We start from the raw sequence: 22,434 nt of genomic DNA, 5'->3' as shown, positions 1-22,434 counted from the left end.
CATTTTTTTTTGGAAGAGAATTCTTATAGGCAATTGAGTGTATTGTTCTTTAGAGAAATAAAAATAAAGAAATTTGGATATTATATATTAATCACTCAATAACATAATGAGTGATTCTAGAAATATTGCAAAATTTATCAATCTTTTTTGAGAAAAGCAAAATTTATCAATCTAATGTATCACCAATTACCATAAAAAGGAACAATACAAAAGTGATGTTAGAAATATTACAAATTTTATCATATAATATTTTACAAACATTTATATTACTGTTTACCAAAAGAAAAATTATATATTTATTTATTACATTGTTGAGATATACCAAGCATATTTATAGCTAAGCCATATATATATTGTTAAGCTTGTAATTATAAGACCTATAAGGTTGTGTTTGGCATTGGCTGAAAAATGCATTTTTTTTTTTACTATTTAGCTTATTTTTTATACTATTCAGCTTATTTTTGCTATTATTCATAGGTCTCATTGCACTTTTTGGTACTATAAAAACATGATCTGCTCCAAAGCCCAAGTAGATGGTCAATGGTCCAATGAGTTCAAAAAAATAAATTTGTTATAGAGTGGGCTTGAACCTGAACTTTCAATGAGTTAGGTGGATAAGGATCACAGTAGGTTAGTTATTAATGGAAAGAGTGAAACAAACAGTTTTGAACAAGAAAAGTTCCCCAATCTCACTGTAGCACTTGACGACCCTCACATCTTGAAGGTCCTCACCCTCAACATCAAAACCCATGGAACTTTCTTGTTACATGGAACCAGACAGCTTGCCCTTATATACAGAGTGTATTATAAGTGCATGAGAACAAACATGTCTATCCAAGCCATAGACAAGAGAAAGGTTGGTGAAACCACCCTTATCCAAACCTCAGACATTAGATCCACAATTCAGGTACCTAGAACCTTGAAATGGTCTGAAGTCACTTTTCCTGCACATTGGACTATAGATAATGAGAACCATCATCTACAGATCCAAAACCCAGTTAGGAACCCAGATCTAGATTTTGTCCAACAGCTAGCCGATGGAACGGTTAGACTTGATCTAGATTTTGTCCAATAGCTAGCCGATGGAACGGTTAGACTTAGTTTTGACCAATCTAGGTATAGGACACCCTTTGAATATGATGAACCTAGGCCCAGATCTTCGGTATATATATATATATATATATGTATGTATTTCTCTCTCCTTTGAACAAATATGTCAGCTCTAGGTTTCAAAGTTTCTTTCTTTTTCTCTTTTCTGGATCCCCTCCATAAGGATCTCCATTTTTCTTTTATATTTACACATAGATTATCTTAGTCCTACACTTGGAGGGTTGAGATTGCATTCCTAGTACTTTTGTCTCATCAGGTATATACTATTAGTAAGCTTTTGCTTTGCAATTTGAGCTGTGTTACCACTGTTCATGGTCATTTCCTCATTAATGCGGCCAGAGGAATAGTTGTCTTGCATTTAATGCGAAGGGGATGGCTTCTACACCCTTCTCCCTTCATCCTCCTCGTAACATGTGCCAAATCTCTATGCTATTTTAAATTTATGCGCCTCTCATGGTTGATGCTCGTCCCCAAGGTTAGCTGGTGCTCATCCCCGAGATCCGAGGTGTATCCTCGGAAATAATCTTGGCAATCCATTTAAGTGGGATTAGGGATCCTCGGCCTCACAGGTACAATTCATAAGTCGCACTATACTATTTCATTTTCAACTAGTTTTTAGCTTTATTTACAGTATTTTTAGCAAATGTACTCAATGTGTTTAGAATTTTTCATAGTGAAACCATAAACACGCCCATTTAGCGAGGAAAAAAAAGAAAAAAAAAAGAGAGTACTTTACTGCCCAGTGATTAAAACAAATTAATGAAATAAGAAGAAGACAAAAATGGATGAAAGTAAGAGGAAACTTGTAACAAAAAGATAGAATCATAGAAGCTAAAGACAAAAACAAATTAACCAAGAAAAAGACAAAAATTGATGAAAGTTGGCTGAACCAGCAACCAACCGTTTGGTACGTGTGTTTAAACAGTTTTCAGTTTTTTTTTGAAATACGTGTGGATGAAAAAGTATATAGAAATACGTGTAATATTGTTTAAAAACTAAAAACATATATTTAAACACATGTAGTTTTCTATCATGTTTTTTCTCCATCTTGAAAAGACTTGTTTTATGGGATTAACCAAGTTTTAAATCAAAGATTATAAAATTCTCTTTATATGACTATCATTGAACAAAAACCATGCTTAAATTGGACAAGGTATGGTGGGAATATGAGAATTGTTCCATGGACATTTCTTTCATGGAAGACGCATTACAGCTTAAAAATTATATTGTTTTCCCTTGAATGGTATTAGTTTGCACTTTTAGTTGATTTGGATATATGCTCTAAAGTCACATTTTAATTCTCAAAATTAATTTATTTTCCATGGAATGCGTGTAATTACATTTATAGTTGTTTCTAAAGCAACTATCACATTTTAACTGAATTTAGTCTCACAATTTTTTTGGAGTGCGTGTTCCTTAAAAATTCATTTAATTTTCCATTTTATTGAGCATGTCCAAATTCAATTAAACCGGGGTCATTGCAATTTTATTCAACATTTTAAGTTAGTATAGACCCTAACCATGCCAAGTGGCAGCATCTAGTTGGAGCACTTGCCTAAATTGCTCTAACAAATTTTGTTAAGGTTACAACTAATTTGGTTGTCCCTCAAAAAAAAAGAAAAAAAAGAAAAAAAAAAACCAATTTGGTTTCTCAAGGCACAACCGAATTTCCCCCTTTCTCCAAACAATTTGCAGCCAGCAAGAGAAGGAAACTCTTCCATTAAAATCACCATGCTTTCATACAAATGGGTATGAGAGCATCTATAAAGTACACAAGGGTATCTTCGTCTGTGCCTTTTCACGAGCTTTTTCCTCTTTGTTGATTTAATCAAGATGATTATTTCAAATTAAATTGTTGAGAATATTTACAATTTATACGTAGATTATTGTATTTATTTAAAAAAAAAAAAACTATATATTTTTTATTGCAAAGTTTTTAAAAATAAATGTATTATTCCCTTATCACACGCGTATCATTCTTTCCTTGTTTCTGTATTTTTATGCTGGATTTTTAAAATGTAATTTTCATAAAAATTACTGTATAATACCTATAGGCTTTCCCTTCTCCCCACCGCCAAACCATACCCTCTTTTATCTCTAATCCATGACCCACCACTCTTGTATTGGCTGGGTATAGGCTGGTGGTGTCTAGGCCTTACGCGTGCTCCACTTCTGTATGCATCCAAAGCTTGTCTGTTGCTCATGCGTTTGCCATGGTCTAGAGGCTCGTTTGTGCATTTTGTTGCTCATCCTTTACCTCTTATTGCATGAACTGTTTTTCTGATTTCCCATTCTTTATGGCTTGCTCCTTTCAAGGGCTAGGCTTTACTTGATTGTGGGCTTTTCTCTCTTCAGCCTACTCTTTGCTCCTTCCGTAGTCTTGCTACCATTCTTGCCATGCCACTCTACTAATCCTACTGTGGTGTTATTTAACCCATGCTTGCTGGGCCTCTTTTAAGCCTGCTGCATGCTCTTCTGTCAATTGGTTACAATGACCCAGTATAGTCGTTAGATTTATACTTATGCTAATTTGGGCTTTCTTAACCCATTACACTGCAAGTGGGCTTCTTTGGCTCATTTCTTTCTCCTTGGGCATTCTCGGCCCATTTTCTAATTTTGTATTCCCATGGGCTTTTACTAACTCTTTTGGACTTCTCTGGCCCAATTATCATATCCTTCATTCTTGGGGCTCATGGGCTTTCCATCAACCCCTTACTTTCTTACTTCATTACTTTGGGCCTGCTGTATCCCATTCTCACTTTTCTACATCACATAATGCTCATGGGTTTACTACTTTCTCTGGCCTCCTTTAGGCCCATTTGCTTTCCTCAAGGCCTATTTACTTATTATATGGGCCTATGATTCATTATTTTTGCCATTCGGGCTTAGTAGTTTCTCTCTCAATTTATTAACTCTTTTTTGCCCATATTGTTGGGCTTCTTCCTGTTATTGGACTTCTTTAAAATGAGCATCAACACTACCAAACATAGCCAAACAAAACACCAATCTAAAAATCCCAACCAAAATCTACCAGCAGAGAATCTTCTAGTTTCACTTCTTCTTTCTTTTAGCAAATCTCTTTGCTACACTACTCTTTTCTGGTGAAATTTCAGCAGGGTTTCAGCCTTTACTTTTTCACAGGATTTGCTCTCGTTTATTGAAGTGCTGCCCTCAGGGACGGACCCAGGTACAAGGCAAAGGGGGCCCGAGCCCCCCCTGGGCCCAAAAAAAAAATTTTTTAGCAAGTAAAATTTTTTCAAAATAAAAAAATAGGGGCTTGGGCCCCCCTGAAATTTTTGCTCCGGCCCCCCTTCCCCTAGCCCATCATCCGGCATGAACCCCCTTCCCCAGTTCCCCTAGCCCATAATCCGGCCCCCTAGCCCATAATCCGGCCAGCTCAGAGCAGAGCAGAGCCCATAAGGCCATAACCCAATCCACAACAAAATAAAAAAAAAAAAAAAAAAAAAAAAAATTAGAGAAAAATCTCAACCTCAGCAGTCCAAAACCAAACGGAGAATGCAAAAACCAAAGGAAAAAAAAGAAAAAAAAAAAAAGAAAGGAAAGTGAGACCGTGACGGAGCGAGACGAGAGCGAGAGAGACGAGCGAGACGAGAGCGAGAGAGACGCTGAGTCACGCGGCGAGAGCGAGACCCACGCCGGCGAGACCCACGCCGACGAGAGCGAACCCAGCTGCTTCCAGCGAGACCCACGCCGACGAGACTCGAGAGCGAACCCAGCTGCTTCGGCCTTCGAGCGAGAGTCGAGAGTCGAGACCCACGCCGGCGAGAGCGAACCCAGCTGCTTCGAGCGAGACCCACGCCGGCGAGAGCGAGACCCACGCGGGCCACGCCGCCACGCGAGACGAGATCAACTTGCTGCTGCTGCCGCCGGTTGCCGTTTCCCGATCTGCCCAGCCCAGCTTCACAGAATCACAGGTATTTGAGCTTTAACTCTTATCTTTTCCTTCAAATTTCAAAACCTTGTGTTGTGAATCTGTGATCTGAGATTCTGAGAATCAAAGAAATTAAGAAACTGTGCAGCTGTGCTACTGCTTGTGGTGTTTGAGTGCTTGTGTTGTGCTGATTTGGTGCTTGTGTTGTGCTGTGTTGTGCTGATTTGGTGCTTGTGTTGTGTGTATTTTTTTTTTTTTTTTTTGGGTTTTTGGCTTTGTGACTGTGTTTATGGGCTGTGGCTCTTGCTGCCTTGCATTATATAGATAAAAGAAATAGAAAAGAGATAGAGTCAGATGCTTTGTGGCTTTGTGCCTTTGTTGACCGGTAGTTGAAGTGTTGGACATTAGTTGGACATAATAATAGGGAATAGGGAAAAGTGGTGTGGAGTTGCTGTTGGGCAAAGACAAGCGACAGGGGAGAAAACAAAAAAAAAAAAAAAAACAAAAAAGTAAAGTTAAAAAAAGTTTTTGTGAGTAGTGCTTGACTGTAGTGGGATTTATTGGATATTTGGGTTAGTGGGTCAAAATTAGAAAGATGAAGATGAAGACAAGAGACAATACAAAGATACAAAAAACATAAAAGATATAATTATATAAAGAAAGGAAGAGACAACACATAGACATAAATAAAGGCAGTTTAAACACAAATATATTAAAGGCAGACAAAAGACAAAAAGAAAAAAAAATAAATCATATAATATAAGAAATTATCACACAAATTTAAAAAAATAACGGTAATTCTTATATAATTTTTATTTTATTTGTAGATCATGAAAAAATCAAGTACAATGCTTGATTTTTTCAAAAGAAAGGGTTCAACTTCAAATTCTTCTGAAGTCAACGTGGAATTGCCAACAACTAATGTTGCTATTCCAATTCCGGAAAATGCGGAAGTTCCAATTCCGGAAAATGCGAATGTTCCAATCTCTCAAACACAATTTCAAAGAATTGACCTTGATTCTTTGGATTATGATCCTGGAACACGCAAACAGATATGGGAATATCATGTTAATCAACGTGATGAAATTCGACGGGCTTACATTAAAAAAGGTCCGCACCAACCTCCTCTAGAGACATTCAAAAAAAGTGGAAAGCAGAATCGTAGTTTTCAAGCTTCTTGGTATAGAAATAATTCAAAATGGCTTGAATATTCTCCTACAACAGATGCAGCTTATTGTCTACCCTGCTTTGTCTTTCATAATCCAAATGTGGTTGTGGGACAAAATACATTTATTGTTGGTGGATTTAGAAATTGGAAAAAGGTTGGGGGCAAAGATTGTTCTTTTCAAGTTCATATAGGAAAAGATCCTAACTCAGCTCATAGAGTTGCTGAACAAATGTGTAAGGATTTGATGAACCAATCGCAGCATTTGCAAAGAGTAGTTGATCATTTCACTACTGAACAAATTGCAAATAATCGGTTGCAATTGAAGGCCACAATTTTTATTGTGCGATATCTTGCCTTTCAAGCTATAGCTTTTAGAGGTCGAGATGAAAGTTTTAGTTCGTTAAATCGTGGGAACTTTCATGAATCATTGGGTATTGTGACTTTTTGGAATGAGAAGGTTGCTGAAATAATAGAAAAAGCTCCAAAAAATGCAACCTACACATCACCTAGGATTCAAAAGGAAATTCTACATGTTTTCTCAGCCAAAGTGAAGAAGGCCATTCGGGAAGAAATTGGTGATGCAAAGTTTTGTATAATGGTTGATGAAGCTCGTGATGAGTCCATGAAAGAGCAAATGGCTGTGGTGTTTAGATATGTTGATGCAGAAGGCTTTGTGAAAGAACGCTTTTTTGGGCTTATTCATGTTGTTGACACTGCAGCTTTGACTCTAAAGAAGGGGATATATTCTTTGTTATCTCAATATTGCTTAGATATACAAAATATTCGAGGGCAAGGATATGATGGAGCAAGCAACATGCGAGGTATGTGGAATGGATTACAAGCTTTGATTTTGAATGATTGCCCATATGCTTACTATATCCATTGTTTTGCACATCGCTTACAATTGGCATTAGTAAAAGCATCAAAACAAGTTGTTCCCATTAGTCATTTTTTTCTTACATTGCTTTTTCTGATCAAAATTGTTAGTGCTTCATGCAAGCGCAATGAGCAATTGAAAGTTGCCAATGCTAATGAAATAGCACGTTTGATTGATCTTGAAGAGCTTGAGACTGGAAGTGGACTTAATCAAATTGGCACTTTACAACGACCTGGAGAAACACGTTGGAGTTCACATTTTAGATCAGTTTCTAGCTTATTAAGGATGTTTAGTTCAACTGTTGAAGTTTTACAAAATATAATTGATGGTGCAATTGATGGAGAAAATCGGGCAGAAGGAGAGTCAGCTTATGAAGGTTTAACTTCATTTGAATTTGTTTTCATCTTGCATCTTGAGAAGGAAACTATGGAGATCACTGATAAACTTTGTCAAGCTTTGCAAAGCCAATCTCAAGACATTTTAAATGCTATGCATTTAGTTTCATCTACTAAAACACTTATCCAAAAATTTAGAGATGATGGATGGGATGGCTTACTCACCACTGTGATATCATTTTGTGAGAAGCATCGCATTGATGTCCTGGATATGAATGCTCGTTATGTTGCGAGGCGAGGTCGAGCTCGTAATCAACCAGATAACGTTACAAATGAGCATCATTATCGAGTAAATATTTTTTATGCTACAATAGATTCTCAACTACAGGAACTAAATTATCGGTTTAATGAAGATGCAATGGAGTTGCTTAGGCTTAGCTCAGCTTTAGAACCTTGAGAGGCATTAAAATCTTTCAGAATTAGTGATCTTTGTTTGTTGGTAAAGAATTTCTATCCACAAGATTTCACAGATTATGACAAACAAGTGTTGGAGAAGGAGCTTTATCATTTTGAGCATAATGTAGTCCAAGATCCAGAGTTCAAAAAATTGAAAAGTTTATCTGAGTTATCTCAATGGTTAGTGAGAACTGGAAATTCAGAACACTACAAACTTGTTTATAGAATGGTGATACTTGTGCTTACTCTTCCAGTTTCTACTGCTACTACAGAGCGAGCATTTTCAGCTATGAAACTTGTCAAAACTGAACTTCGAAACAAAATGGAAGATGACTTTTTGAATGACTCTTTGATGTTATACATTGAAAAGGATATAGCTTTGACATTTAGTTTGGATTCAATAGTAGATGATTTTGAAGATTTGAAAGAGCGTCGAGTTCCCTTTTCATAGATGATTGTATAAAGAAACAATAGTGTTTCGCATCTTTTGTTTTTGTTAGTAGATTGTATCTTAATATATTAAGAAACAATAGTGTTTCGCATCTTTTGTTTTTGTTAGTAGATTGTATCTTAATATACTAAGAAACAATGATTTTTGGGTATTTGTCTTGGTTGATCATTTATTAATACTATATGGATGCGTATTTGAAAAAAAAAAAAATTTTGCTTATCTCTAGCCCCCCCCGGCTTAAAATCCTGCGTTCGTCCCTGGCTGCCCTCTAATTATGGGGTATAAGCTGGTAGAGGCCAATATGAAATTAAGCCAATTAGATTGTGTTTAATTTTGATTGTTTATGATGAGTTTCTCATCCACTAGGACTTCATTTTTTGATCAACTAGCTGCTACAACTATGGTTTATGTCATCCAGAACAGCACTCTCAAGTCCTACGTGCTTTGGGAATCTACGAGGAAATCTCTTTTGATCCCAGAACATATATGGAGCTTGTGGGACATAAAATGGGCTTATTGTAGCTGCTAGAAAATCTCTATTTATGGGCTTTGAACCATGTCCATATTTTATTTTGGTTGGGATTTTCAGATTGGTGTATTGTTTGGCTGTGTTTGGTAGCTAAGAAAGTGCAAGAAGACACAAGAAAATTAAAGAAATTAAGGATTTAAAAAAAAAAAAATTTCTTTATTTTTTTAAAATTAATTTTTTCAGATTATTTTTTGGTCTGACATGGATTTTTCTGTTGTTATTGAAATGCTTAAGTGGCATTTTAAATGTTAAATATTTGATTGTATATATATTTTTTGCCATGCGTATGACAATAAAGCACACCACTAACCATGTAGGTATTTTTCGTTAATGAGTTACGGTAAGAGTCAAATTGACTCTAAGTTAAAAATAATAGGGATTAAATTGACTATTACTTAAAAAAAGAAAGGAGAAAAATGAATTTTTTTTTTTTTTTTTTGGGAAAACTTTCAAATTTCAAAGTTCAAAGTTCAACTTAAACACTCTCATCTTACACTTTCAACCAATAACAGAACCATCATGTGGCACCTAATCCGTAGAATCGCACCAAATCTCCGTTGCAAACCATTTATCGGATCCAGTAATTCGGATCCTGCCCGGACCCGACATTATTACACCTCCGTCGTCGCTCCACGTCAAAGCGGAGCCTCCACCGGCCTCTACGGCTTCGATCATCTGAAATCTCCCAATGGCTTTCAACGCTTCGTCGACGAAGCCATCGAAAGGTACACTCTCTTTATAAACGTTGATTTTCAAAAATGCATTTCTAAATCATTGTGAAATTATTTAAATTATTTATTTATTTTTGAATAAATTTTGTTTGTATTATTGTTAGGTCTACGGAGCTTGTTTCATACATCTCAGCCATGCCTGAGTCCTCCGAAATCATCCGAGCTATGGATGAAATTTCCGATACGGTACTTTCATCATTTTATATATGTGTGTACGTGTTTTTGTTATTGTTGTTGTTTCACTTTGAATATAGTAATAGCTTATTTTTCATCAACTTCACTGTTCATGTTTGACTGTGCTTTGTGCTTGTTTAAAGTGAAATAAGCCAATGAAAATAGTGTACACAGTGTGCGTGTGTGTGTGTGTGTGTTTTTTTTTTTTTTTTAAATTTAAAAATTTAAGTACTTAATTACCTTATTTGATTATTCACAACTTTTTGAGTAAAATAAATTAATGAAAACATAAATAAGCTATATCAAACCAAGTTTTGTTCCTAATTTTTTTTGCCATTGAAATTTAGAGAGTTCAATTTTTATCTTTGAAATATTATAGGTTATGTAATAATATGTCCATTTCGTTTATTTTCTTTTAAATTTATTATAGGTTATGTAATCTGCCTGATATTTATGCAATTTTTTTCAACAAAAAGACTAAATTGATATCTTTTAGTCTTCTAGGGACTAAATTGTAAAATGATAATCGAATTTGGACCTAATTTCGCAGATGAGAAGTATATTTTAAAAGAAGAATCTGTATGCTTGTATTGATATTTATGTTGTATTGTTATTCGATATTTAAAGAGCTATTATTTGTTTTTGTTGTTGGATTTGATAGGTTTGTTCGGTGGTTGACTCGGCGGAGCTTTGTAGAAATACTCATCCAGACAGGTTGATTATTTGTCTAATGTTATAATAAAGATTTAAAAAAAAAAAAAAAAAATCATTCTAATGTGTTTGTGTTTTGTTGCTTTGGTAAATCAGGGAGTTCGTCGAGGAGGCTAACAAGGCATCAATGAGAATCAATGAGTATCTACATGTGAGGTGACTGGCAATCTATTTATTTCCGGATAAATCATAATAAGTATTTTGCAGCTTCTTCTCTGTCATTGTTCTCATGCTTGTAAACTTTTATATTATCATCGTATGTTTGTGTGTGCGTGAACAAATACAAAATCTTAATGACAAAATGTTGAATACGGCCCATCTAAGAGGATTAAGAAGATGAGCCTAAGATCTGATGTTAACTATGGTGAAGAGTGGTAGCTTGGGCGATAATGTGTTACAGCAGAGGATATTATTGATAATGACAATATACTTTGGCTTGCTGGTTAATGGGTAATGAGTGTTTTGTAACTTTTTGATGCATTCCCCGGAACTAATTTTCACTTTTTAGCTTTGAGGCTTTTTTCTCTATCTAATTTGATTATGTCAAAAAAAAAAAAAAAAAAAAAAACGATTTGATTGGCTGCACAACTATTAAGTTGGAGTCTCATATGTTGTGGTGATATTGTTATACAAGTATATCAAAGCTTTAGACCATATGTTAAATGGAAAGTTGGGTGCCCACTTTTAGGGATTTTGTATTGGAAATTCTTGATTGTTCTTGTAGTTGGCTTTGAGACAACTTGAAGTTCTGAACTACTGATTCATTGTGTGAACGTTTTTTTAGAATAGATGTTACCATCTTTAGTACTGAACTCGAGTTGCACTTTAGTGAAATGATATGCCATGTTTGGCTGAATATCAAAAGCATTAGGGGAAGCGAATTGTCCTCATTGATAAGGTTTTAGAGGAAGCTAGGTTTTTAGAGAGAGAGAGAGAGAGAGAGAGCCACTGTCACTGCTGTAACCTTAGAGTTCATACTTAAAGATGGAAGCCTTTGGATGGAAGCCTTTGGTGGAACCAAGTTTATCAGCCACTTTCTAATATTGCTTATTTTAGCCCTCTTCTTTATTCCCTCATATGGGATCAACTGGGATGCACTTTGGACTGCAATCATAAAGGGGACTGGAATCTCAAAGCTTTTCGCACCAATGTAGCACCTGTTGTTATTATTAGGTCGATCGAATTAAAAGAAAATTGCCGCCAGATTGACCAGTAGTAGAGTCTTTACCCTTCAAACTGTAATTGAGCGCACATTTGAATCAGAGCAAGCTTTAAGTATAGCTTGTGAGGGTCTTACTGACAGTAAATGTAGGGCAGTAGCTTGTCACTTAAGCAGTGAGTTCTGTGCATGACTGTTGCACCTGCTTCATTTTGCATGTGGTTAGATGCCATACCCCATGGTGGCAAAATTCCATATGATCCCATATCAAGAAGTGAAACTCTTTTTGTGTTCTAGTGATATGAGACACCTTAAAACTTATCTTTTAATATTTTATCTCTATTCTGACCTTTATTTGTTATCAAAAGCCCATCTATATTCTTATCAAGCAAAACTCATAATTCCCATTTCCAAGCTCAAGTTTACATCTAGCCTGCCCTGACTTGGCTTATAGACTGCCTTGTCTGTCTGATTTTAGCGGATGAGCTCAAGCTCAAATCACATCAGTGAGGTTGTAAGTTCAAGACCCTCCAAGTGCATGTAATTACCAATAAAAAACAAAAAAATTTAATTGACTGTCTTGTGTCACTTAGGTTTCTCAGCTCGCAGTTATCAAACTATGTTTTTCTTTTATTCTAGATATCCTAAGTTCAGATTTCATGTAAATATTGAAAATTTTAAATTAACTGCCAAAATATCCTAAATGTGTGATAAACATTTTAATTACAAAAGAGGAAACCATTTCTAGCAAATACAAGAAGAAAAGTTTAAAAGTTGATGAAGACTCATTTAACCTTGGTGCAGCTATGGTTTGGACATGTTGTCAATGTCATAATTTTATGCTTGTTGGTCATGAGCTATTGCATTGACGCTTTGGTATTTTTCTGCTGCATGCAGTATCTAAATACAAATCATACTCTGTATGATGCAGTCAGAAAAGCTGAGCAAGAGAATCATCTGCTTACGGAAGAAGCTCAAAGGGCAGCCCATTACCTACGTGTTGACTTTGAGAGGGGTGGAATCCATCTTTCTGCTGGTATGTTTTTTTTTTTAGTTGTTGACATCCATTGCTATCACAGCCAGTATTTTCTCTTTTTGAAAGTTATTCTTTCCTTTGCTTTGCAGATAAATTAGATCGGGTGAATCAGCTAAATATAGAAATATCTCAGTTGTGCAGGGAGTAAGTATGATGTTTTAATCAATCTTCACATTGCTTTGTTGACACTCTCTGATTATAGTTCTCTTATGAGAGACACAAGAGTAGTCATTAACCGTCCAAATTATTGCCAAATTGACAGCGTTCCATCTTGTATGTATTTGGTTTTGGTCAGGTTCAATGAAAATATTATCATTGACCCAGGTTCTGTGGATATATTTCCTTCCTCGCGCATGCCTAAAAGTGTGCACCATCTCCTCAAGCCCATCTACCGTTCCACACCTGGTATATTAAGGGAAACAGTGTTGCCAAGGGACACCATGAAAGAGAAGGGATTTCGAATAACTACAGACCCACAGAATTTATCTTCTGTTCTGCAACATGTATCAGATGATGAGGTAGCTTTTATTGTATTTTGAAAAAAAATATGGTAATTTTGATATAGACTCTGCATACTTTTGGATGAACTTAGCCAGACACTGGTTTATGGTTGCTAGAATTTGGCAAATTGCTTAATACTCTTGTTGTATTATTAGTTTCTTGTATGGTTTTACTTAGTAAAAGAACTTAGGACCCCTTTGAGATAACTGAGCATTTTTTGCATTAGCTGCCACTTTCTAGCTGTAGTTAATAATATTTATTTTCTTTTTTCCCATGTATTTGTTTCCAGGTTAGAAAAATGGCATATATCCAAGGAAACTCTGTCCCAGTTGCAAACCTTGGCATTCTTGATAAGCTTATAGCTACCCGCCATGAGCTAGCTCAGGTTCTTTACCTTATTTGCAGCATCTGACAGTTATTGGCTTTATTTGGTATCACTTTTTATTGAATATGCTTGTGAACTTACTGTATTTGAATTTATTGTGACCTTTAAATTGACACTTTAAATTTGCCACATTGGATAAATTTTCTTTATTCACTCATTTTTTGCCCGGTTGAATTACACATTAGCTGGTGACAAGTTATACATTATGACTGGAAGGTGGTATCTAAAACCTGGGTAAATTTTGTTGCCTTACTTCAGCATGCTGAGGTTTCTGTTCTAAATGTTTATAGCCAACTTATGTACAGTATATACATATGTATACATAATTAAAAGTTTATTGCCTATTTAAAAAAGGTGGTCAACTTATGTATAGCATTGTGAAGTTGTGTGTGCGCATTTGTGTATTCAAAAAGCATCATATGACAAATGAAATATGCAATAGCCTGTAATTTATGCCATTGATACAAATTCAACAAGATATGTATTTATCACCCAAAAAAAAAAAAAAAAAAGAACAATAAAATATGTCATTGGTACTACATTACTTTGTCAAATAATCTGCAGATATTTAAACTATTGTTTAAGTTATTATATTAATTAAAACTTTATCCATCCTTAAAAATGGTTTAACACATAATGCCAATGAGCTCTAGCTTAGCTGGCATCTCCTCCCCTTATGCTCTAGGGGAAGGGTGAGGTCATGGGTTCAAGACCCTTTGGGTGCATGTGTAACTTATCAATCAAAAATAAAATAAAATAAATGATTTAACACATAACATGATCTGTTCTGAATAGAAAATGATTCTTCTATTGTACCTTCGGGTATATACCCACTTTGATTATAAAAAAAATTTCATTTTTAAGCATGCGTTTGGCTTCAAATTAAAAAGCTAACTTATTTTACTATTCAGCTTATTTTTGCTACTATTTATGGCCCCATTGCACTTTTTGATACTATTCATGGGTCCCATTGTAATATTGCAGCTAACTTTTACCTTTATCGAATAAAAAATGAAGGAAGAAAAGAAAGAACAAAACATTATGTTGTTGATGGCTAATCCACAGAAAGTCATGCAAGTTTCTCAAGCTCATACTCTAGGTCTTACTGTGTTATGCCGAAATATATATGGAATAATGAAATTGGTGAAACATCATGAGGAAAGAAATTTTAAATTCTATGAATGAGAAGTTCATAAAAAAAATTTGTTAATGAGAAGAAAATTTCAAGGACCGTAAAAGTTTAGAAATAAAGCAGAAAGAACCATTAACTAAGTAGTTTTGGCCTTAAATTTATGCCTCTCATGTCTCTTTATAGAATCGAAGAAGAGAGCATTTTAGAGCTCTCAAATCATCTTTCATGTAAACCTAGTCATACTAGATTAAATAAGCCTATGTTTTGAATTTTATTGTAGAATAAATTAGCACATAAACTTTTTAAGGGATAGGAAGTGTCTCACAAGATCCATGCAATCATGTTAAGGTAATAGGATACATACTAAAATGTGTAAAATATGTACCATAATAGGTAGTGTTTGTAAGATTTAATCATTCTGCTGCAGTTCTCCTGGGAAGTCCTCGTATTGCACCCCTTTCTTTTACTTATCAAAAACAAAAAAGAAAAAAAAAAAAAAAAAGAGAAAAATATCTGCTACAGTTGGTTAAAAATTTAACCTTTTCTATGTTGAGTTTTCTGTTGTGCTTCATTACTGAATTGTTGGGCGATGTTTGACGATCTTAACATATTAACCTAATATTGTACATGATTATGTTGGGTTGTGCTTGATAATAGACATTATACATGTATTATGTACTATTTTCTTTATGTTGTCTTTCCGATGTTTTAGATGATGTATCAGAATTCTTAAAATTTAAAGTTGTTGATAATATGTTAATAAAAGCTTGTAGATTAATTTAAATAATAGAGAAATAATCACGGGAATGTAGTGGATACCTAACCAAGGTGGAGGGCACAGATTTCTGATTTTTGTGGTTGTTTGCTTAGATATCCTTGTTGGCATGCATGGATGATAACTGGTAAGTGTGAGAGATTCTATATGGTGAATATGGACTGATTTTGTTGGTCAGTAAGGGATATAAATCACTTATTAACTTTGATTTCATTATTATGTTTAAAAGCTTATGTGGTTTACGAACTTGATCAAATGATATTCAATATTGTTTTTAAACTTACGATTATTGCAATGTTCATGGACAATTAGCTGTCTGGAATTGTACACATCCTGAGTGAAAAAATTGATGCATTGAAAAAGTGAAGCTTAGCCAATACTTCATTTAAATTCTTATAGAGCTATATTCATAGTTGAATGAAAACATATTTTTATTCATTGCATGGTAAATATGACCTGATTGTAAGTTTTACGTTATGTACCAATAAAAAAACTGAGAGTTTTGTCATGTTAGTAAGCCATTAACTTTTCTTACTATTGGTGAAAGCAGATAATGGGGTACAGATCTTATGCTGAGTTTACCATGAAGCCTAACATGGCTTCATCACCAGCGGTTGTGATGTCCTTTTTGCATGAGATTGGTAAGATGGTCCGGCCCAGAGCTGATGAGGTATGATGTTCCTTTTAGACATTCTGAGGTGTGGAACTGTTTCTACTCATAATGGCTGTCAAATATGTTGCAGTGTTTGTAATCTAACGAAACATTTATTTTCACTTTAGGAGTTTAGGAAAATTAGGGATTTTAAAAGAGAAAAAAGTGGAAGAGAATCTGGAGATTTGGAGCCATGGGATGAAGCATACTACACAGCATTGATGAAATCTTCCACCTATAACTTGGATTCTTCTGTAAGTCTTGCACTCCAGTTTGTTTTGCATGTCATATAATGGGCAGGGTTCCTTTTTGCTGCTTCTATGGTGATTGGAAACTTTCAATGTTAAGTTTGTTTTTTTGTATCCTTGACCTTGACCTGAGAATCACTTTGCTTTTTTTATTGAAACATTCTATTCTTGATTCTTTCAAATTTGCAGGTTGTAGCTTCATATTTTCCTTTGCCACAATGTATAGAGGGTTTGAAAGTAATGGTGGAGTCATTGTTTGGTGCAACATTTCATAGCATTCCCCTGGCACCAGGTGAATCATGGCATGAAGATGTGCTTAAACTGTCTCTTCATCATCCTGAAGAGGTATCTACATGAATGATAGGAAGTGTAAATTCTTCTTGCTGTCTTGAAAAACTTTCAAGTAATTTGTGAGCAATTTCAAATGTACACAACAATATCTATGTATCTTGAGTCTGTTGTGTAGAATACAATATATTTTATGAGAATTGTTGAAGTTTCAAATAATTCCCAAATCACTTCTCAATAACTTTTAAGGCAACATCTGCTTGTTTTTATAACTTTTAAGATGTTAAAAGAAAAGAATGTAAGCAAATAAATGAAGGAAATGATAACGGAAGAAAAGAGAAAATGGTTTTATGTAATTTTTCGAGTAAAATAGCTGTAACAACTTTGGTTGCATGAGCTTTGGAAGCGGTTGAAGAAAGGGTCTAGGCATGTAGCCAATCATTATAGATTTAGGAGGGAGGTTTAAGAACTATTGCAGTCACAGCTGGGTTTCTGCAGCAATCACAATTGAGAGAGATAATGACCACAATTGTCTTGGCCCTTGATGAGGTCAAGGCATTTAATCTTAAAACTAGAGGCCTGCATATTTGGCAGACCAACTAATGCTTGGCCATAATGCAAACTTCACATGTGACTGCTATTTCTTCTTCTTCTTCTTCTTCTCTCTCTCTAAAATGATTTCATATATTATTTGCTGTTTCACTCGTGCATTTCTGAATATGTTTGCCTATTCTTCCACATATTTTATTCTGGAATTATGTTATTGTACTTATGTTTCAGGGTGACTTGGGGTATCTGTACCTTGATTTGTATTCAAGGAAGGGGAAATATCCAGGTTTTGCTCATTTTGCAATCAAAGGGGGCCGCAGGATTTCTGAAACAGAGTATCAACTTCCCGTATGTAAAAATAGATAATGATTCTTCAAGTCAAGGTTTATTACATGTTCTGTTTTTTGTCTACATACAATCAATCCTTAATTATCAGTTCACTAGTACTTGCCCCAGATGCTATTGTCAATAATTAAAGTTACATGAATATGTATATAACATCTAGCAACTATTGATGGATGTTGGTGCTGTCCTAATTATTTGAGGTTTATGAATTCTGAGGTCTCTCAGTCTCCATTTGGAAGAAGGGAAAAATTAGGAGGGAGCAATAGAAGGCAAGGTGGTTTTTTTTAAGGGGTTGATATTTGATTGAAGCAAAGATAATTAAATTTAGTCTTTTGCTGTTATACCCTTGCATGCTTAGGGAATAAGGGTGAAGCTGATTAGAACACAATGCCCTCATCACTTCCACGTTTTTATTGCCTAAACCTATCTTTGGGTTAAAACAGAAACAAAGGAGATTTGAAAATCCACCCACCAACTTTACCACTCATTCTTGTGTTCCCCTCCACTAAACAAAATTCAATGACTACCTACTCTTCATTTTCCTTCCCTTCTATTTTGTCCTTCCGTTTCTCTTTCTTACCAAATAGACCTTAAGTAGTGGCACATATCATGATCATCATGGTTTCAATGTTGCACCTGTGTGTCGAAATTGAGTTTGAAAATGATGTTTGATGATTTGCTGTTTATGTTCATGGATGCAAGAAATGTTTGAGATACACATGAAATAATCATTGATGGATGTGGGTACTACAGATATGTTTGACACACCAATTACTGTACATGTATGTAAGAGGTTTAACTAAGAAAAAGAAGAGCATGTCCCTCAATTCACTATATGTTCAGTCTTTTGCATTTTTATGTGCTCTTTGTTGAACTCCTTATTCCTATGGTCCTTATATGATGGAAGCTGGCTGGCTGCCCTTCTTCAGCAGATTTTTCGCATTCATAGAAGCTGAATTTTAGATGTCTTTCTTTTACTTCATTTGCATTTTTTTTTCTCTTACGGCACTTTTTTTGCATACTTCCCATTTACTAGAGTTGCACCCCACTTTTTTTGCACTTTAAATGCATTTTATTTACTTATAAAAAGAACGAAAGAATGTAATTATGCTTGATATGTATTTTATATATATAGTTGTTTTACTATCAACACATGAACTGTAGGTTACAGTATTGATGATGTCTCCTTTGATTTCTTAACATCTATGAGGCAATGGCTTCTTTAATGTGAACAATATGGGAATTCATTTTCTGGAAGATGGACAAAGTCTAGGGGATAGATGTAGTGGCTTGTACATGAGATCTAGACTTGATGTGATGTACAAAGTAAGGGGGTAGATGTAGTGACTAGTGACTTATCAAAAAAGTATTACCTCTTTCCATCCGTTACCTTTGAACTGGAAAGCATTTGTTATTTGACACCCAGTGGGTTTTTTTTTTTTTTTTTTTTTTTTTTTTTTTTAAATTTTTAAAATTTTTTTATCAGGGTAATGTGTGTAATTGGGATACATGATTTCAATTTTATATATAAAGTCGTTGGATGATCTTTTAAGTTATACTATTACATCTTGATTAGCTTTGGTTTTTGATGATTCTGCAGGTTGTAGCACTTGTTTGCAATTTTTCTGGTTCACGCAATTCATCAACTGCGAGGCTTAACCATTGGGAACTAGAAACTCTTTTTCATGAGTTTGGACATGCTCTTCATTCATTACTCTCACGAACGGTATTCCACCATTATTATCTTCTTGATAAGTGATTCTATTATTACCTTACTACAAGCAAACCATATCAGCATTGTTTACCTTATAACACATCTTTCAATTGATCTTGTAGGATTACCAGCATTTTTCTGGTACCAGGGTGGTTCTTGATTTAGCTGAAACACCTTCAAATCTCTTTGAGTGAGTAGAATGCTGAAATTACCCGAATATAAACTGTTATACTTTCCTTTTAGCTTATGAAGATTGCTATAAAAATGTGTTAAATTACTGATTGTCCCAAAAGCTTAAACTTTTGGGACAATCGGTAATTTAACATGGTATCAGAGCATGAGATCCTGAGTTCGATCCTTGTGTCCTCCACTCTACCTTCCATTTAAAATCCCATGTGTTGGGCCTTACCTATTAAAGGTAGTTTCAGCCCGCATGTGAGGGGAAGCGTTGGAATTGTGGTTAAATGATTAAATTTACCATATCTGAATAACTTAAGCTTTTGGGACAATTGGTAATTTAACAATATGAAATACAATGTATTTGAATAGTTTTAGTAGGTGCTACTTGTTATGCTACCATGCAGTAGTGTGTTTTTTCTGAATTGTTGCAGAACTTACTTTCCTGACAAGGGATTAACCAGTCCATGGGAAATATATGAACATAAATTTTATATAATTAGTGGGGGATAAGATTTTATTTTATTTTATATTTTTAAGTTTACACATTCATCTAGTGGGTTTGAACCCATGACCTTACTGTCCACCCTTTCTTATGGGGGGGAGAGAAGTTGCTGTTTGAGGGTGACCTAGTTACATGCCAAATTAATAATGCAATCAATGCTGTAATTTTGATGGTGGGATGCATCGGATAGTGTCTTATTGGCAAAGGGAGAGAATAAAGTTTATGCACACCCCATTATATATATATATATATATATAAATAATACATAAATACAAATTTTATGACATGCTAAAATTTAACTTTCCACCCTTTGTTTGTTAAAATCATCGTCATCACCCTTGTATTTAAGTAATCTTTTAAATAATGATTATTCTATTGTGGAAACCTTAGATTACATGATTGAGTTCAACTTACTAGAACAGCAGATTTAACATCATATAACCTTTTTTCCCTCCAGTTTGCATCTGACATCATATAACAAATCTAAGCCTTTTGCATTCAAACTGTGGCATATTTGATTTGAATCTTACTAGTGGAAGAGGGAACACCTAAACACCTCATCTGCTTATCCTCTTCAAACCCTTGTTGCAATCATCATACATTCATATGTATGTTTGTATCCTAATGCTATTACGAATTTTTCATGTATCAAGTATGGTGAAGCTGTAGGTGGATTATTGCCTTGATAGTAGTGAGCCCCTCATATTCTGGTGATTTGTCTAGGTACTTTGCATGGGATTATCGAGTCTTGAAGACATTTGCTAGACATTATTCAACTGGTGAAATAATTCCTGAGAAATTGGTCAAGTCAATGCAGGGTGCCAGAAAGATGTTTGCTGCAACTGAATTGCAACGTCAGGTTTACATTTCTAAGGCCAAAATAAATCTACAATTCCTTTAAGCAAATGTATCTTTGTAAAAAATGAAACAGTGACAAATTGTTGCTTGTTTGTATGCATTTTGTCAGATTTTCTATGCCCTAATTGATCAGACACTTTTTGGGGAACAGCCAGCTACTCCAAGAGATACAAGTTCTATTGTTGCAGATCTGAAAAGACAATATACTAGTTGGAACCATGTGGAGGGCACACATTGGCAGACTCGATTCAATCACCTCCTGAATTATGGTGCAGGTACGTCTGTAATTGTTCAAACTTCTAGAATTGCATTGGAGATTGAAAATCTGATATAATGGTTGTCACTTAATAATCTTGAACACACTAATGGTTTTCTTGGCTAGTAGCACTTATCTTCATTTGTGGAGTGGAGATATATATTGTCTGGAAAAGTACTTGCCATATTTTTGTTTCCATTGATTCTTGCTTCTTGTATGCTAAATGTTAGCACTATCTTATCTGAGTGCTTGGACCTGGCTAGAGCTGTGAAAGTTCTAATGAAACTGTGGGAAATATGGATCCGATAATACCCCATTTCCACTTACTCCTAGGGAAATGATAAAATGTTAACTTGCATAAAGAAGTCTCCAATTTGCTGTTGCAAGTAATCCTTTTATACCATATAAAAATATGTGTAAGATATGTATATCTCTCTCTGAAAATGGATTACCCAGTAAAATGATCATGACTGGGGGAAAAAAAAAGGACTGCTTTTGTGGCTAGGGCATGCTTTAGATTCTGGAACGAAAACTGTAGACCACTATCTTCTTATCCTGCTGCATTTCATTTTGATATTTTTTTAATCCTTTCATCCTCTTATAAGATTAATTTTCACTGTGTTTTAGGTTATTATAGCTACTTGTATGCCAAATGTTTTGCTGCCACCATATGGCAGAAGCTGTGCCGGGAGGATCCATTATCTTTAACCACAGGGACTGCTCTAAGAACAATTCTATTACAGCATGGGGGAGCCAGAGAACCAGCTAGTTTGTTGAATGGTCTTGTAGGAGAAGGTATTTTAAGGCATTGCAATGGAGGAATTGTTCCTGACATAACGAGTCTTTGTGAGGAGATGAAACTGGGTGAAAATATTTAAGAGCAGCTCCCCTGTCACTGCATGGATTTCAAAATTGAAAAATCAACCAGTGATGATGAACTAAACAGAGGAAAAAGGAAGGAAAGGTGGAAAGAAGGGGTTGTGAGGGGGAGAGGTTGGAGGTACAAAGCAGCTGCTCGGATGTGGAGTGATGGTGATTTCTGTAAAGATGTCGCCAGGAGTTGCTTCATGGTGACATCCCTGATCAAATTGAGCAAGGGAAACAATTTTCTAGCAAAATGCTTGACTATGTGCGGAGACTCAGACTAATTCTTTGTCTAAAAGGAATGTGTCTAAGTTTAATTCTTTTGAGGCTAGAAACAGAAGGGCTGCTGTGTTAGTGATTGTATGTACAATATTTTATTTTTTGGGTAATTAAAGGCCTGCTTGGTAAGAAATTTCTAGTAACGCTGTTTAAATATCGTGAAAATATATGTTGTGTTTAAACAACAGTAACTATCAAGGGTAAGGCTTGTGTCCAGTGAAAATTTTCACTGGACACAGCAAGATTTGGACATGAATTTTCACTGGACACAGCAAGA

General features: G+C 35.0%; 2 protein-coding genes across 2 annotated transcripts; both read left to right on the top strand.

Annotated features, from left to right (window-relative positions):
- The first annotated feature begins 826 nt into the window (after positions 1-826).
- Positions 827-8,289, top strand: LOC126700817 (uncharacterized). The gene is made up of 3 exons (XM_050399001.1): positions 827-1,045; positions 5,875-7,731; positions 7,888-8,289. The coding sequence occupies exons 1-3, from the start codon at positions 827-829 to the stop codon at positions 8,287-8,289; spliced, it is 2,478 nt and encodes an 825-aa protein (XP_050254958.1).
- A 998-nt stretch (positions 8,290-9,287) lies between these two features.
- On the top strand, positions 9,288-22,290 carry LOC126698912 (mitochondrial intermediate peptidase, mitochondrial). Its single transcript, XM_050396422.1, has 17 exons — positions 9,288-9,543; positions 9,654-9,735; positions 10,385-10,437; positions 10,531-10,585; positions 12,491-12,629; positions 12,719-12,773; positions 12,925-13,147; positions 13,420-13,515; positions 15,973-16,092; positions 16,203-16,328; positions 16,512-16,667; positions 17,391-17,507; positions 19,105-19,230; positions 19,341-19,408; positions 20,624-20,759; positions 20,868-21,033; positions 21,642-22,290. Exons 1-17 carry the CDS (start codon positions 9,338-9,340, stop codon positions 21,890-21,892), a joined length of 2,175 nt encoding a protein of 724 aa, XP_050252379.1. The 5' UTR covers positions 9,288-9,337; the 3' UTR covers positions 21,893-22,290.
- Positions 22,291-22,434: the final 144 nt, after the last annotated feature.

Source organism: Quercus robur, chromosome 9 (genome assembly GCF_932294415.1).
Source record: "Quercus robur chromosome 9, dhQueRobu3.1, whole genome shotgun sequence".
Classification (NCBI taxonomy): Eukaryota; Viridiplantae; Streptophyta; class Magnoliopsida; order Fagales; family Fagaceae; genus Quercus; species Quercus robur.
This window is presented reverse-complemented; position numbering and strand designations above follow the sequence as displayed.

Coding starts and splice junctions, on each gene's coding strand:
- LOC126698912 (XM_050396422.1), top strand. CDS start 9,338: ATGTGGCACCTAATCCGTAGAATCGCACCAAATCTCCGTTGCAAACCA. Junction 16,329..16,511: donor CCTATAACTTGGATTCTTCT/GTAAGTCTTGCA, acceptor TCAAATTTGCAG/GTTGTAGCTTCATATTTTCC. Junction 20,760..20,867: donor CAACTGAATTGCAACGTCAG/GTTTACATTTCT, acceptor GCATTTTGTCAG/ATTTTCTATGCCCTAATTGA.
- LOC126700817 (XM_050399001.1), top strand. CDS start 827: ATGTCTATCCAAGCCATAGACAAGAGAAAGGTTGGTGAAACCACCCTT. Junction 1,046..5,874: donor AACAGCTAGCCGATGGAACG/GTTAGACTTGAT, acceptor TTCAAAAGAAAG/GGTTCAACTTCAAATTCTTC. Junction 7,732..7,887: donor CAAATGAGCATCATTATCGA/GTAAATATTTTT, acceptor TTGTTGGTAAAG/AATTTCTATCCACAAGATTT.